General features: G+C 39.3%; 1 protein-coding gene across 1 annotated transcript; it reads left to right on the top strand.

The window, feature by feature from the left end:
• The first annotated feature begins 319 nt into the window (after window positions 1–319).
• Window positions 320–10985, top strand: RESF1 (retroelement silencing factor 1). Its single transcript, XM_039547974.1, is given in 4 exon segments — window positions 320–485; window positions 488–4748; window positions 8880–8954; window positions 9552–10985. Coding segments are annotated over 4 exon segments (4512 nt in total). The 5' UTR covers window positions 320–467; the 3' UTR covers window positions 9710–10985.
• Window positions 10986–14951: the final 3966 nt, after the last annotated feature.

The raw sequence follows: 14951 nt of genomic DNA on the forward strand, positions 1-14951 counted from the left end.
TAAAGATGTACAACAGCACTGGCAGAAACTAGAGTCTGGAGAAACCAGTCAGACAACTGGAAATGTTTATAATTTAAGTGGAAATGTGACAGCAAATCAGTCTTTTAATGCAACAGCTAAGCCTTCAACATACATTTTAGAAAGGTATTTTAACAGCATGCAAGAAGTTGTGACAGTTCCTTCTGAGCCACCGAATAAAATAGCTTCAGTACAAGAAAGCCCAATTAATGGTTCAACAGATTTGCCCGTTAATTCTAAAAGTATTTCATCAACAGATGATAGATTAAAAGTAACAAAAGAGAGTCTGGCTGTGGAAGCTCAGAAACTGTTGGAAATTAAAAAAAAATATGCAATACTTGAAAGGGTTTTTTTAATAAAACAAAAACTCTTAGCATCTTCAGAACATAATAAAATGACCTCTGACCTTCCTCCACAAAATCGAAACACTAACTTTAAACTTTTTCCACATGTGGCCAATCAGACTGGAACATTTTCACACTCTGGTACAGTGGGAATGAAGAGTCAACAACTGCCGCTTCGTCAGTCTTCACTTGAAGAAAGAAATGACAAAAACATTACCAACACTGGCAGTGAAGGATTAGATAAGACTCAGAATAGTCATTGGATTAACCAAGGAAATTCTGCTTCAAGCTCTGTTTTGATTGCCTATCAGGATAAACTCCCAGTTCATTTAAATAATCTTGAGAGAACTTCAGTATTAGGCCCAAAGAATGCACCAGCTGCAGGTCCTACTCGAGAGACCATGAAATGCACTGAAAACACTTTGGGTTTTACCAAACTTAGTAGCTCTGACAGAGTCCTACCAGAAAATATATCAGTTAGCACTGGGGAAGCCTCACTTCTCCACTCTGTTCTAAGTAGTATGAATAATTTGCAAGAAAAAAAGTCTGGTGCTCTTGCTAATAAAATGTCTAGCCTCCTTCAGAATGAAAAAACAGCTTCCAATTTAACACTGTCAGGAGGAAGTTCACTGGCCAGCAAAAGAGAAGTAAAAGGTGCTGTAGAGACAGTGCAGTGTTCAATATCAGCATGTCCTGAATTGGATCAGCACACTAAAGGCGTTTGTTCTCAGCCAACGGAGAACACCAAAACTTTGAACAACGAGAAGATACTCAGTACTTCTCACATAAATCCTCTTGCTTCAGAAACAGCTGAACTAGGTGTAACTAATGGTATAGCTGAGAATACATCACCAGCAGTTGCTACTGGAAACACATTTTCTAAAATAAACAGCTGTACTACTTCTATGGAAGAGCTAGCGGCATGTCTTGCTTTGTGGAGAAAGTGTCCTTCAGAATCTGTGGATGTTCAATATAGTCAGTCAAATAAAAGCATAGAATCAAATCTGATTTCATCATCTTATGAAGGATTTCATGATCAGAGTACATGTCGTATCTTGGAAAACAACCAAACTGCAGTAGCTAAAGGTGACCTAAATAAAGTTACAATAAGTACAAATGAAACAACTCTGTCTTCTACAACTCCTTCTGTTGGGCAAAAACATGATACATTGGGTTCCAACTTGATCAAGGGTTTTGAACCCCAAGTTGCTGTAGTTTCTCCTTTAATACTTTCTAAAGAGAGAACTTTAAGTGAACATCAAGAAAAAAATACAACATTTTCTGCTGAAATAATTTATCCAGTGATTGAAGGAGGTAGTGTATGTAGTCTACAAGAAGAGAAACAAGATGATGTTTCAGTAGTGGGAAATACCAATAAAGGGATAGTGGAAACTACTTACTTACTATCCAATACATGTATTCCAATACAGAAAGTGGATTCAGATATGCAGTACACCAAATCAGCTAATGGAAACAAAATAGTAAAAGATGCTGTAAATTCAAACTACTCATATGATGTAAACAAAAGGAAAGCTGATCAGTTTGCACAAGAAGTGAAAAAAACTAACATGCAGCTCTGTTTACAAAACAAAACTTCTTTGCCCAAAACAAGCACAAATGGTTCTAGTCTAGTGTCTCAAGATGATCTAACAAAGAATAAAGATTGTGAGGACTTTGTAGAACCAGGGGGCGCTACCACGATTGTATCAGATGATGACATGTTACAGATTTCCAGCGTATGTTCACTTGTTGAAAGTGATGCATCTTATAATTCACAAATAGCCAATATGTTCAGTTCTGTCCCTTTGATGCATTTAGAGAAAAATGATGCCTTGTTAGAAGAAAATATCTCTAATACAAAGCATAAAGAACAACAATTGGACACTTGTAAAGGAGAATCTGAAATGAAAACAAATATGTTAGAGGGTGAGAGTTTTCTGCCATTGCAAAAACCTGTGTCTAAAGCAGTTTCCACAACTAAGCCATTAGGAGTACCAAGTTTAGAGATGTTTCCATGTGCTACAAATCAGTATAATAAAAGGATTTTTGATGATGTAAATGTAAGCAGTTTGGAGGAAGAAAAAAATGAAGACACTTCTAAAACTGTTTGTAGCTCGGGACAAAAAATAGTGCAAAATATAGTTTCCGGGAATGGAGAAAATGTTGTTGATGTTAACCAGGAGTTGATCAGAAACAAACAAGACCTATCATTTAAGGTAATCAGTGAAACAGATGTCTATTCTACTGCAAAGGAAGAAAATACACAAGAACATATATTCAATGAAGGGGAAAATACAGTGGACAATGGGATTAGTGGTAATAGAGCCGTACCTGTAACCTTTCTAAATGATCAGCTGACTGAACTTTTAAAAGAGTTTCCTTATGGGATTGAAGGTGTAGACGTACTGATGAAAGAGCTGATTAAAAATGAAGTTTCTGTGATTGAGCCAACAGAGAATCAAGTTGAAAAAGGAACTCAAGCTTATAGCAAAAGCTGTGATCCTAAGGATCCAATAAACGAAATAAAAATCACAATACTAAATTCAGAACAAATGAAAGAACTGTTCCCTGAACATAGTCACCAAGCCTGTAACAAAGTCATGGTGGAAAACACTGAAAATCAACAACTGGAAATCAGTTCATCAGAGAGAGAGACTTTAGAAAGCCAAATCCAGCCTGATCAGAATCTAGGCATGGAGAGGGAAAAGAACACGCAGGAAACCGCAGCCCCAAAACGAGATAAAAAATTTACGTATTGTTGTTTAATGGGTTGGCTAGCTGCAGTTTATGCAGTGCCAGCGTGCTCATGCAAATCTCAAGAGGATGCTGCTTCGGAGAAACAGGATGGTGGCAATCAGTGTTCAGAATCTGAAAACACTGGCTTTAAAGGGAGACAGGAAACAACGAGTAGAACTGGTCTCATAACAAAGACTAACTGTGCAGTGGGAAACAACCTGCAGCTTCCTGTCAAATTACACGATACAAGCAAAAATCTTCCCACATTAGACAAAGATAGAAAATATGCCCAAAACTCTACAATAAACAAAGATATTAAGCTAAACAATGCCCAAAACTCTACAATAAACAAAGATATTAAGCTAAACAAATCAGCTAAAGCACACCAAGAAATCAGACCTTTTCATTCTTCTGAGAAAAGAGAAACTGATCAATTCAAAAGAATGAATGGCCAGCGGAGCAGAGAGTTGCAACTCCATATATTGACTCCCTCTTCGGAGAAAGAAGTTTGGACTGGTGAAACAGATTCTCAGAAATGCACGAGGCAGGAATTTGCTTCAGGAAAGGTCCATCATACAAATGTAGAACACTTGATAATATCAACTAAAAAAAAAGAAAAAGTCTGTAAGATGGAATCCTTTGAAAAAGATCAAACACAAACAGAAGGGTTGGCCATGAAATCCAAGACACATGTCCACAATTCAAAAATTTCAGAAACCATTGAGGTCAAACAAACTAAAATATATGAAGAACATAAATATAAAAAACTTGAACAGAGTGCAGGTGAAGCACACAGAGTTAAGAGACATAATTACACATTTAGCAAGAATGGACAAATTAAAGAGAAGACAAAATTGCCAACGGAAATAAAACATAAGTCAGATAATCATCATGGAGCCACAAGAAAATCCCCAAATGCAAGCTCAAGAAAGTATGAATATTCTCAGCATAAATCTATAAATATCCTACCTTCACAGGAACGTTTATATAGACAAAAACGGAAAGAAAACGTGATTGGGGAGAGAGACTCCAAAAAATCAAAATTGGATAGTGAAAGAATCAAATATGAAACGAACACTTTCAAACGTGCAGGATATAATAAACAAAGTACTGATGTGGCATATTTTGAGAAATCTGCAACATCGAAAGAAGAAAATGTCTGGAAATATAAAAACTTATTCTTAGCAAATCATAATTATATCCCCAAACCAAAGAAAAAAAAAGGGCGCCCTTCTAAAAAGTCTAAAACCTACTTTTCTGGCAAAGAGAAAGACCTGGATGTTCAGAATAGAGAGAAACAGTCTGAAAAAAATCGAAAAACTAGTAGACTGAACATTTCTCTTAAAAGGGAACAACAGAAAAACTATCTGAATAGAGTTGCGTTTATACGTACTGCCCAAGAAAGCATTTGTCTGACAAAACTAGACACAACACCTGCCAAACCCATATGGCATATAAAATCTAATAAAGTTCCAGAGCCCAGCCAGGACTGGAAAACTGATAGCTCACCTTCAGAAGAGGATAAACTACACAGACCACAAATGCTTGAGTTTAAATTGTGTCCAGAGATACTCTTCAGAAATACAGCCAGTGATGGAGAGAGTTTGGATATTGCACACTCCTCTGAAAGAGACACATCCCTTGTGGCAGGTGCAGTATAAATTAAAGTTTTCTCCTTATCTGTGAAACCATATAAATAATAATGTGTGGTCTTGCGTATGAAATGAGGCAAAAATTAGGCTGAATGCTGTGATGCAAAGCCAAGAGCAGTTTATTGCCGGCATTGGGCTTAAAACCACATACCCTCGATATTTTTTTCATAGAATCATAGAACTTAAGATCAGAAGGGACCATTATGATCATCTAGTCTGACCTCCCGCAAGATGCAGGCCACAAAAGCTGACCCACCCACTCCTGAAATAATTCTCTCCCTTGACTCAGATGTTGAAGTCCCCAAATCCTGATTTAAAGACTTCAAGTAGCAGATAATCCTCCAGCAAGCGACCCCTGCCCCATGCCACAGAGGAAGGCGAAAAACCTCCAGGGCCACTGCCAATCTACCCTGGAGGAAAATTCCTTCCCTACCCCAAATATGGCGATCAGCTGAATCCCGAGCATGTGGGCAAGACTCTCGAGCCAGACACTCAAGAAAAAGACTTTCAATATCCCAACATTGACCCTCGGTACTAATTACCAGTGGTGGCACGTTATTGACCTATTGACTAAATCACGTTATCCTATCAAACCATTCCCTCCATAAACTTATCAAGCTTAATCTTAAAGCCAGAGAGGTCCTTCGCCCCCACTCTTTCCCTCGGTAGGCTGTTCCAGAATTTCACTCCCCTGACGGTTTGAAACCTTCGTCTAATTTCAAGCCTAAACTTCCCGACTGCCAATTTATATCCATTTGTTCTCGTGTCTACCTTAGTACTGAGCTGAAATAATTCCTCTCCCTCCCTGGTATTTATCCCTCTGATATATTTAAAGAGAGCAATCATATCTCCTCTCAACCTTCTTTTGGTTAAGGAAAACAAACCGAGCTCCTCAAGTCTCCTTTCATACGACGGGCTTTCCATTCCTCGGATCATTCTAGTGGCCCTTCTTTGTACCCGTTCCAGTTTGAATTCATCCTTCTTAAACATGGGAGACCAAAACTGCACACAGTACTCCGAATGAGGTCTTACCAACGCCTTGTATAACGGGACTAGCACCTCCTTATCTCTACTAGAAATACCTCGCCTAATGCATCCCAAGACCACATTAGCTTTTTTAACGGCCACATCACATTGCCGACTCATAGTCATCCTACGATCAACCAGGACTCCGAGGTCCTTCTCCTCGTCAGTTACTTCCAACTGGTGCGTCCCCAGCTTATAACTAAAATTCCTGTTAGTCATCCCTAAATGCATAACCTTACATTTCTCACTATTGAATTTCATCCTATTACTAATACTCCAGTTTACAAGGTCATCCAAATCTCCCTGGAGGATATCCCGGTCCTTCTCCGAATTGGCAATACCTCCCAACTTCGTGTCATCCGCAAACTTTATCAGCCCACTCCTACTTTTGGTTCCGAGGTCAGTGATAAATAGATTGAATAAGATCGGACCCAAAACCGAACCTTGAGGAACTCCACTGGTAACCTCCCTCCAACCCGACAGCACACCTTTCAATACGACCCGCTGCAGTCTCCCCTTTAACCAGTTCCTTATCCACCTCTGGATTTTCATTTCGATCCCCATCTTTTCCAATTTAACCAGTAATTCTTCATGCGGTACCGTATCAAACGCCTTACTGAAATCAAGATATATTAGATCCACCGCATTTCCCTTGTCTAAAAAATCTGTTACTTTCTCAAAGAAGGAGATCAGGTTGGTTTGGCACAATCTACCTTTCGTAAAGCCATGTTGTAATTTGTCCTAATTGCCATTGACCTCAAGGTCCGTAACTACTCTCTCCTTTAATATTTTTTCCATGACTTTACATACTACAGATGTTAAACTAACAGGCCTGTAGTTACCCGGGTCACTTTTTTTCCCCTTCTTGAAAATAGGAACTATATTAGCTAATCTCCAGTCAAACAGTACAACCCCCGAGTTTAGCGATTTCATTAAAAATTATCGCTAATGGGCTTGCAATTTCACTCGCCAATTCCTTTAATATTCTAGGATGAAGATTATCCAGGCCGCCTGATTTACTACCATTAAGCTGTTCAAGTTTGGCTTCTACCTCAGATACTGTAATTTCCAACCCCGCTCCTTCATTCCCATCAGTCACTCTGCAACTATTCCTAAACCCTTCATTAGCCTCATTAAAGACCGAGGCAAAATATTCATTTAGATATTGTGCCATGCCTAGTTTATCCGTAATCTCCACTCCATTTACAGTTTTAAGCGGTCCCACTTCTTCTTTTTTGGTTTTCTTCCTATTTATATGGCTAAAAACCTTTTACTATTGGTTTTAATTCCCTTCGCAAGGTCCATCTCTACCCGGCTTTTGGCCTTTCTCACTGCATCCCTACACCCTCTGACCTCCAATAAGGTAGGTTTCTTTGCTGATCCCTCCCATCTTCCACTCCTTGTGCGCTTTCTGTTTTTTCTTAATCACCCCTCTGAGACGCTTGCTCATCCAGCTCGGTCTAAAACTGCTACCTACGGACCGTTTTCCCTTTCTCGGGATACAGGCCTCTGACAGCTCCTGCAACTTCAACCTGAAATAATCCCTTCCGCCTTTAGATCCCTAAATATGTTAGTCCAATCCACTTCCCTAACTAGTCGCCTTAATTTAGTAAAGTTAGCCCTTTTGAAATCGTGAACCTGAGTCTCAGATGTAATTTTGTTTATCCTTCCATTTATTTTGAACCGAATTAGCTCATGATCACTCGAGCCAAGGTTGTCCCCTATGACCATTTCCTCAACAAAGTCCTCACTACTCACCAAAACCAAATCTAAAATGGCATCCCCCCTCGTCGGTTCAGCAACTACTTGATGAAGGAATTCATCAGCTATCACGTCTAGGAAAAGCTGAGCCCTAATATTATTACTAGCATTTGTTCCCCAATCTATATCTGGGAAGTTAAAGTCTCCCATGATCATACAGTTCCTATTGGTATTTACCTCCTTAAAAACATTAAAGAGTTCTCTATCCATATCCAGGCTAGATCCCGGCGGTCTATAGCACACCCCAATCACTATCCCAGGGGAGGCTCTAGTAGTTTTCTTCCCTAATGTGACCATTGCCCAAACAGACTCCGTATTATCCATTCCATTACTAGTTATTTCATTACAGTTTACGTCATTATTGATATACAATGCTACTCCCCCACCTTTACCCTTGTTTCGGTCTTTCCTAAACAGCACATACCGTTCCATACCTGTACTCCAGTCATGACTACCATTCCACCATGTTTCGGTTATTCCTACGATATCCGGTTTCAATTCTCGGACCAGGAGCTCCAATTCCTCCATTTTGTTACCTAGGCTTCTCGCATTGGTGAACAAACATCCTAATTTTTGCTGTTTGGCTTCTCTCTCCTTTTGTTACCCAATTTGGTAGGGACACAGTACCACCAGTATGACGTATTGGTCTAGTATCCACCCCCCCCCTTCCTTATGTCCAAACCCCTCCCTCTGGCTATATCTGTTCTTATCCGTTTTTGAGTGGGGGGAAGAGAAGAGAATTGATTATAACTTTATGATTTATTGTTCTCTTGTGAAGTTAAGTAAAACAGTAGAAATTCCAATCTTTTAGATTTCATATTATACAAAACTATAAACTGGGGTGGCTGAATGTACTATCCCTCTGAGCCACATACGATAATCTTCAAAAGTTCAAGAGTCAGGTGCACCAGCTGGGGCTCAGAGCTTCATCCCCATTCCTGCTGAAGCCCTGGCAGGCATCTCCCACAGGGCTGAAAGCCCGATTTCCCCCCCCCCCCCCCGAAAAGCCCCTAGCCCAATCACCCTGCTGCAGGGCACAAGCCCTGATCTCTGCCCCCTTTTTTCCCCCACCCCCCGTCTGGTAGGTGGAGAATGGAGTGGGGATTTGGGGGGGGCTCTGCAAGCCACACTTTAACTGTAAAAGAGCCGCATGCAACTCCTGAGCTGCGGTTTGGCCACTCCTACTATAAATAGTGAATAGCTATATAGAACAACTTGAGCCTTAACACTTACTGGCTTTCCTGTTATGCCTGGCTGTGTGCTTTATAACATGAGTGGTAAGAATTAATGGTTATTGTAAGATTTATCCCTCCATTCAGTTTCTTTTTTTTTTAATTTTCAGGGGTCAAAAGCAAAAAGGAAGATTGGTTAAATTATATCCCAATGAAGCAAAGGAAAACTGAAGGAACAGCTCAAGGTGAGATGACGTGATTATTCAAGTTGGAATAAATATATCAAATACTGTTTCCTTGGCTTCAAAAATTGTTAATGTACTCTTTAGCAAAATATTATCTCTGGTGCTGCCACTAGTTCAACTGCACTAATGGGAACCTGAATGCAGACATGGCTCTGGTGCTTTATGGAGATTGTTACTGCCCCAACAATGTGGTAATGCCTCAGGTGAAGCTTCATCTACGCTTCAGCTCCAGTTGGATGCAGCTGAACCAACGGTAGCATCGGTGGGAATATTTTGCTGTAATTCCATAGTGTAGACAAGGCCTAAACCTTTTCGTCCACATTTCTTCGTGCAGTTGTTACAATTCAGTATTAAAAATGGTTATAGGGAATGGAATTAAATGCTAGATTGTTTAGTATATCAGGTTATGTAACAGTTGTTTTCACAGTGGGTGGTCTTAAATACCACACAGGTAAAATGCAAATATTTAAGAGTTCAGAATGAGCATTTGTATTTCACTTTATTTTAAAAGGTAAAACGTAGCTTGCTGAAATTTTTATAAGTAATGAATGCTCAGTAGTGACGTTCAGTGTAACTGACTTCATATCTGTCTTTCAGTTGATGATGATATTCCACTTGATGCAGCAATACAAATCCTGGAAGGAAATGAGGCTCTTCATGTTCCAGTCAAGGACTCGAAAACGATGTTTCAGACCTACAGGAAAATGTATCTGGCAAAAAGAAGCAGAAGCCTTGATAGTAGCTGTTCAAAATAGGTCGTCTTCAGTCAGAAAACAACAAAAATCCATTTGTGAGAACTAAATTTGTGTTGCTGATCTTCAGTATACATTTATTTTTTGTTTAAGCAAATAAGATCTTACGCTGAAAATGTCAGTGTTAAAAATGTTAACCCTTATCAAATGTATTTGATTTTTTTTTCTTTTTCAAACTACAGGCTTTAATTGAAGCTAGCAAAATTTCAAGAGCATTTAAACCATCCAGATTGTTTTATCAATAGATCAACTGCTTTAGTTTCTGGTTCTGGAAAATCTCCTCCCCTCAGAGACTTTCCATTGCTGGCAATGGAAATATGACCAGTGCAAAGGGATCAGTGGTAGATTCCTAAATGTTACATAATATCTTCTATTTATCCTGTTCTAATTAGTTCTGTTTTTAACAAGGCTTTCTTATTTGAGGTCGGGGGGTGGGGGGGGTGAGATGTTAATATTTTTTTACGTGGCAGACAGAACAATGCAACAAAGCAACTGAACCTGAGCGTACTGATCAAGGGATACCATGAAGTATTTATGCTGCTACTCAGTTTTACTAAACTGAACTTTATAAAACTCCTTAGAAAATAAGGGCTTGTCTACAATACAACTTAAGTCAATGTAAATTACATCACTCAGGGATGTGAAAAAGCCACCCCTTAAGTGACGCAAGTTATATCGACCTAAGCCCTGTCCAGGCTAGCGCTGTGTCGGCGGGAGATGTTCTCCTGACAACATATTTTCCACCTCTTGCTGAGGTGGAGTAATTATGCTGACGGGAGAACACTTTCCCGTCACCATAGCGCGTCTTCACCAGAATGTAGCGCAGTAGTGTAGATTAGCCCTTAATCAGTAATTCCTTGTCTTAACATTGTACTGCAAGTTGATGACCAGTTGATGTTTTTCATCCTGAATTTAGGGTAATTTTCTCCTACTTTCTTTATATTTGAAAGAAAAGGAGCAGTAGTTGAATTCTAGGAAGTTTGAATTCATGTTGTCTAAGCTATTACAGTCACTGGTTAAAGTGAATAAAGTGGATTTCTATGTTTCTAAGCTACATTAGCTAATGTTTAAAACTACACACACTGTGATATGGATTATATTCATTATTGATGGTTGTTTTGTTCCTTTTGCTCACAGTGTTCAGAATTTTGAATTTAATTGTATTTTTTCAGAACTTTTGGCATTTAATTTTTTACATGTTTATACTGAAAATATAGCCAGTGTGGATAATTAACTGAACCATTTTCATATATTAAATAAACTTATTTTGAGCATTACATTTCGGTATTTCTCCGCCAGGTTATTTTTCTGATTTACTGATTGCAGTTAATTGTAGCTGGTTGCATATTTTTTTAATGAGCTGAATGGATATTGAAGGAAACCAAAAATTGTGTGAAAATGTTTTTCTTAATCTTTTTGAGCAATTTTATCTTAAAGGCCCTTAGTTAGTTTGCAATTCTGATTTCATTAAGGGTTGCATAGGTGTAACTGAGGGAGGATTTGGTCCTGAGCTTCTGCATCTGAACAATAGATTGGTGCTCATAGAAATTCAGGATCACCTTCCTTGTTTGGCATTTTTTCCCTCTTTCTTTGACTGGGGAAGAAGCCCATAGATGAGTTGGTAATGAATTGGCACCAACACTCAGAAGACCTGCCCATGCTTGTGTTGGACTTTGGATGTGAACAACCTAGGAGTTATACAACAGACCAATCCCACTACCATTTCCACATGACACTATGCTAAAAAATATATTAAAACCTGTGGTTCCCTTCTTTCAAAATAGAAAAGGGGCTTTGTAAGTATTTGAGGGGTAGATGGCAGGAGAAAGTGTACTATCCTAATAACATGTTAAGTTTATCATAATAAGATGCACAACCTCCGGTGGCTTACAGGAATTGTTGTCCCTGGACAATTTTTAATACTATTGGGAATTATTGGTGTGTTTTTTTTTTTTTTTTTTTAAACCTTGAAGCTTACCATTGCCTTTGTGACCTCCACTCCCATGAAGAAAAAGTTCCTCTCTAGTCTTACATGTATTAGTTACCAAATTGCTAATGGTACCCATTTCATGTCCAGAACTTAATTGTGTAGATTTGTTCTGCTTTAGAAAATCTGAAGGTGTTCACCTGACTTAGATGAATAAAAAATGAATGAATAGTATTTTTTTTGTTTTCGTTCAGGAGGGCCCTTCAATAAGAGATCATTTGAGCAATCAGCCCATGACTATTGTATATAGGCCTTTAAAAATATTTGAGACATGGATTAGTTGCACACGGTCATCAATAGTAGGCTTCTACTAGACTGGACTCATTGTGCTCTATATTTTGAGATGTTCTTGGCCCCTTTGTAGTATTTAATATTACGATGGTCCTCCAGAAGGTATCACTATAATTCTCTCTCTATCTGGATGACTGACCTTGTGAGGCTAACATATTGCTATATGACAATAAAATGTATATTACACACAAGAAATACATGAAAGGAACAGTAAGGTTGCAGAATCTAGGAAATGACAGAATTAAGGTTGCTTGTGCAACTTTAATTTGGGCTCCCTGCATTTTTTTGACTACATGGTCGCATATTACTTTTTCCACAAGTCCCATCTCATTCAGTGCGCAGGATGGACACTGCTCACCAAATGAGCAGATATGCAATATTCTGTCTTACTCTCATTTTTCAATGTGTGGCTTTGTATTTACTGTCCATTATTACATCTCTATTATGAAGGTAAAATTATTTCCTGATGGGCTTTTTTATGGTGGTCATCACTGTGGTAACTGAGTACTTCACAATCATTAATTAATTCATTTTCACAACATCTCTGTAAAGAGATTTTACAGGTGAAGTACAGAAATTAAGGTCAAAAGTGTCAATGAATTTTGGATGCCCAAGTTGAGGCACCTAGGACCTGATTTTTGAGTACTGTACTTAACATTTTATATGTTCAAAGCACATCTCCTGTTCAGTTGCAGCTGTAAATGCTCAGCACTTCTACAGATCAGACCCCAGGGTCACATGTTGGGCATGCAGAAAAACAGTTACTGGCCACCTGTGAGAAGTCTGGTTTACAGACATACCTAGCATCTCTCAGGTAATTTGCAGCAGAAGCAGGGATAGAATCCAATTCTCCAGGATAGTATTTAACTGCCTGAACTATATTAGCATCTATTCTCTTCCTGTAGCCCCTTGCCTCTTTCACAACATTGGACAGAAGTGGAGCTGCTCTAATTTATGAATACTTATGTCAAGCTGGTTTTTGTGATGTTTACTGTATGAATATATTGGTTTAGTTCTACAGGGCTGTAAGGGAAATAAGTGGGAAAGGCAAAGAATGGCTCAGGATAAGTCATCCCTCAAATACTTGTTAAAGAATAATGCCTGAGCTGTTGGCTTTGCAGATTTTACCTCCTCCTCAGCCAACCTGCAAAAATAGGGAGGTGGTGTTCATTATTTTCCAGAAAGCCCAAGAACACTGAACAAAAGAACTAGGTATTGCTGTTTTCAAAAGGAATACTCTTGCAAGAGAGGGATAAGTTGTTCATGGCTACCAGCCCACGATGTAGGCATTCAGTGGGGTGTTGGAAGAAGCTAGGCCTGCCTTTTTTGACCATCAGAGGATATCTCACAGGATGGACTGGAACCTTTAAGAGAAAACTGGTCCAGCCCAACTGTGCCTCATTAACAGCCTCTTGATGGAGGAAGCTGAGGCAGGTGCTGAAGAGAGCAGGAGGTTCCTGCAGGAGGGTGGGGGTATGTTTGACCCTGGATAGCCTCTTGGTCACTGCGAGCCTTGGGAAGACTAGGTAGAGAAGCTAGGGTGTGACTGCTCAGAAGATTGCAGAGTCACTCAAAGGAGCTCAGAAGTGGATGAGGGGAGAGACTCGGCTACACTTGCAAATGTGCAGCGCTGCAGCAGGGTTTGAAGTGCAAGTGTAGCCATAGACTAAGCAAAGACTGGGCAGAGTGGCAAAGCTGTGCCCTGCTTGGAAACAGTCTTCGGGAAAGGGGCTGTGCCCAACTTGAGTCTGGGATAGAAGACTTGTGTGTTTGTTTTGAATTTTATGTTAATAAACCAGACCCTAAGAAGGGTTGTTACTGGACGCAAGCTTTTGTGCAGTTATTGAGGAGGGAACTGAAGCAGAGCCTTCCCAGTCTGTGAGGGGGCATGCAAGGAGGCAGCCACCTTGTTGATAGGTTGGTGGTAAGATAGACATGCATGTAGACTGTTTTGAAATCCTTTTTCCCAAATGCTTTGTTCACACAATTTTATTAAAAATAAAAAATCCAGTGGTCACTAAATACTGCTGGTGACAGACTCCTGAAGGGAAGATCTGTTGTGTTCAGACATTTCTGATCCTGTCCCCTTTAGTCTGTCACTGACCCAGCCCTGTATCTTCCCCTCCTTCATGCTCCCTACTGGGTCCTTGTGCCAATCCTAGTTTCTTCGCCTAGCCTGTCTCAGTATCAGTCACACTCTGGTTTTTTTGGCAGTCCACCCACCCTCACTCCAGTCATCTTCTAGAGGCTCTTCATAGTCCTCCCCCCTCTCCACAGTTTCTCATCTAATCTCAGTAGTCTCCACTCCCTCAGCTTCCTTGTCCCAGTTTCCTTGTGCTCAGCCAATCCCTCTTTCTTCCCCTCTGCCCTGGGATCTTTGCAGAATCTGCATTCCCCTGCACACTGGCTCCTAGCCTGACAGTCAGAGGTCCCTCCTGTCTGGTGAAAAGCTCAGTTTACACCAATTACTAAACTTAACTAGTTTTAAACTTGAAGAATTTGAGGACACTCTATTGCTACCTTAATTAAGTAAAGCAGATAGAGCAGGGTAGCTAATTAGAACTAATTAGATTAATTAATTACCCAATCCTAAAGTGCAAGTTGGCTGTTTTGGTCATATTATTTAATTTGTACTGGTTCTATTTGGTGTGAGTTTTATGTTGCTTCACCCTCTTTTTTTAAGCATATATTTTTAAATCTTGTTTTGTAACATTGGCCAGGCACAGATTATTAAAACTAAATTCTATTTCAAATAAAATGTATAATTTTTTTTGTACACACCCAGTTTCGTAATTGATAACCTTTTACTTATTTTGCTAAAATTTTATTTTTAACCTATATTTTTACTTATTTTAGCTATTTTCAGTTGCTTTTATTTTATTTTTGTATAACAGTTTTATTTTATTTTTTTTACTTTGCTTTTTATGGCCTTGGTGTTACTGTTTGGCTAGTTTTGTTTGTTTAATG

The sequence above is a fragment of the Mauremys reevesii genome, linkage group 1 (genome assembly GCF_016161935.1).
Source record: "Mauremys reevesii isolate NIE-2019 linkage group 1, ASM1616193v1, whole genome shotgun sequence".
Classification (NCBI taxonomy): domain Eukaryota; kingdom Metazoa; phylum Chordata; order Testudines; family Geoemydidae; genus Mauremys; species Mauremys reevesii.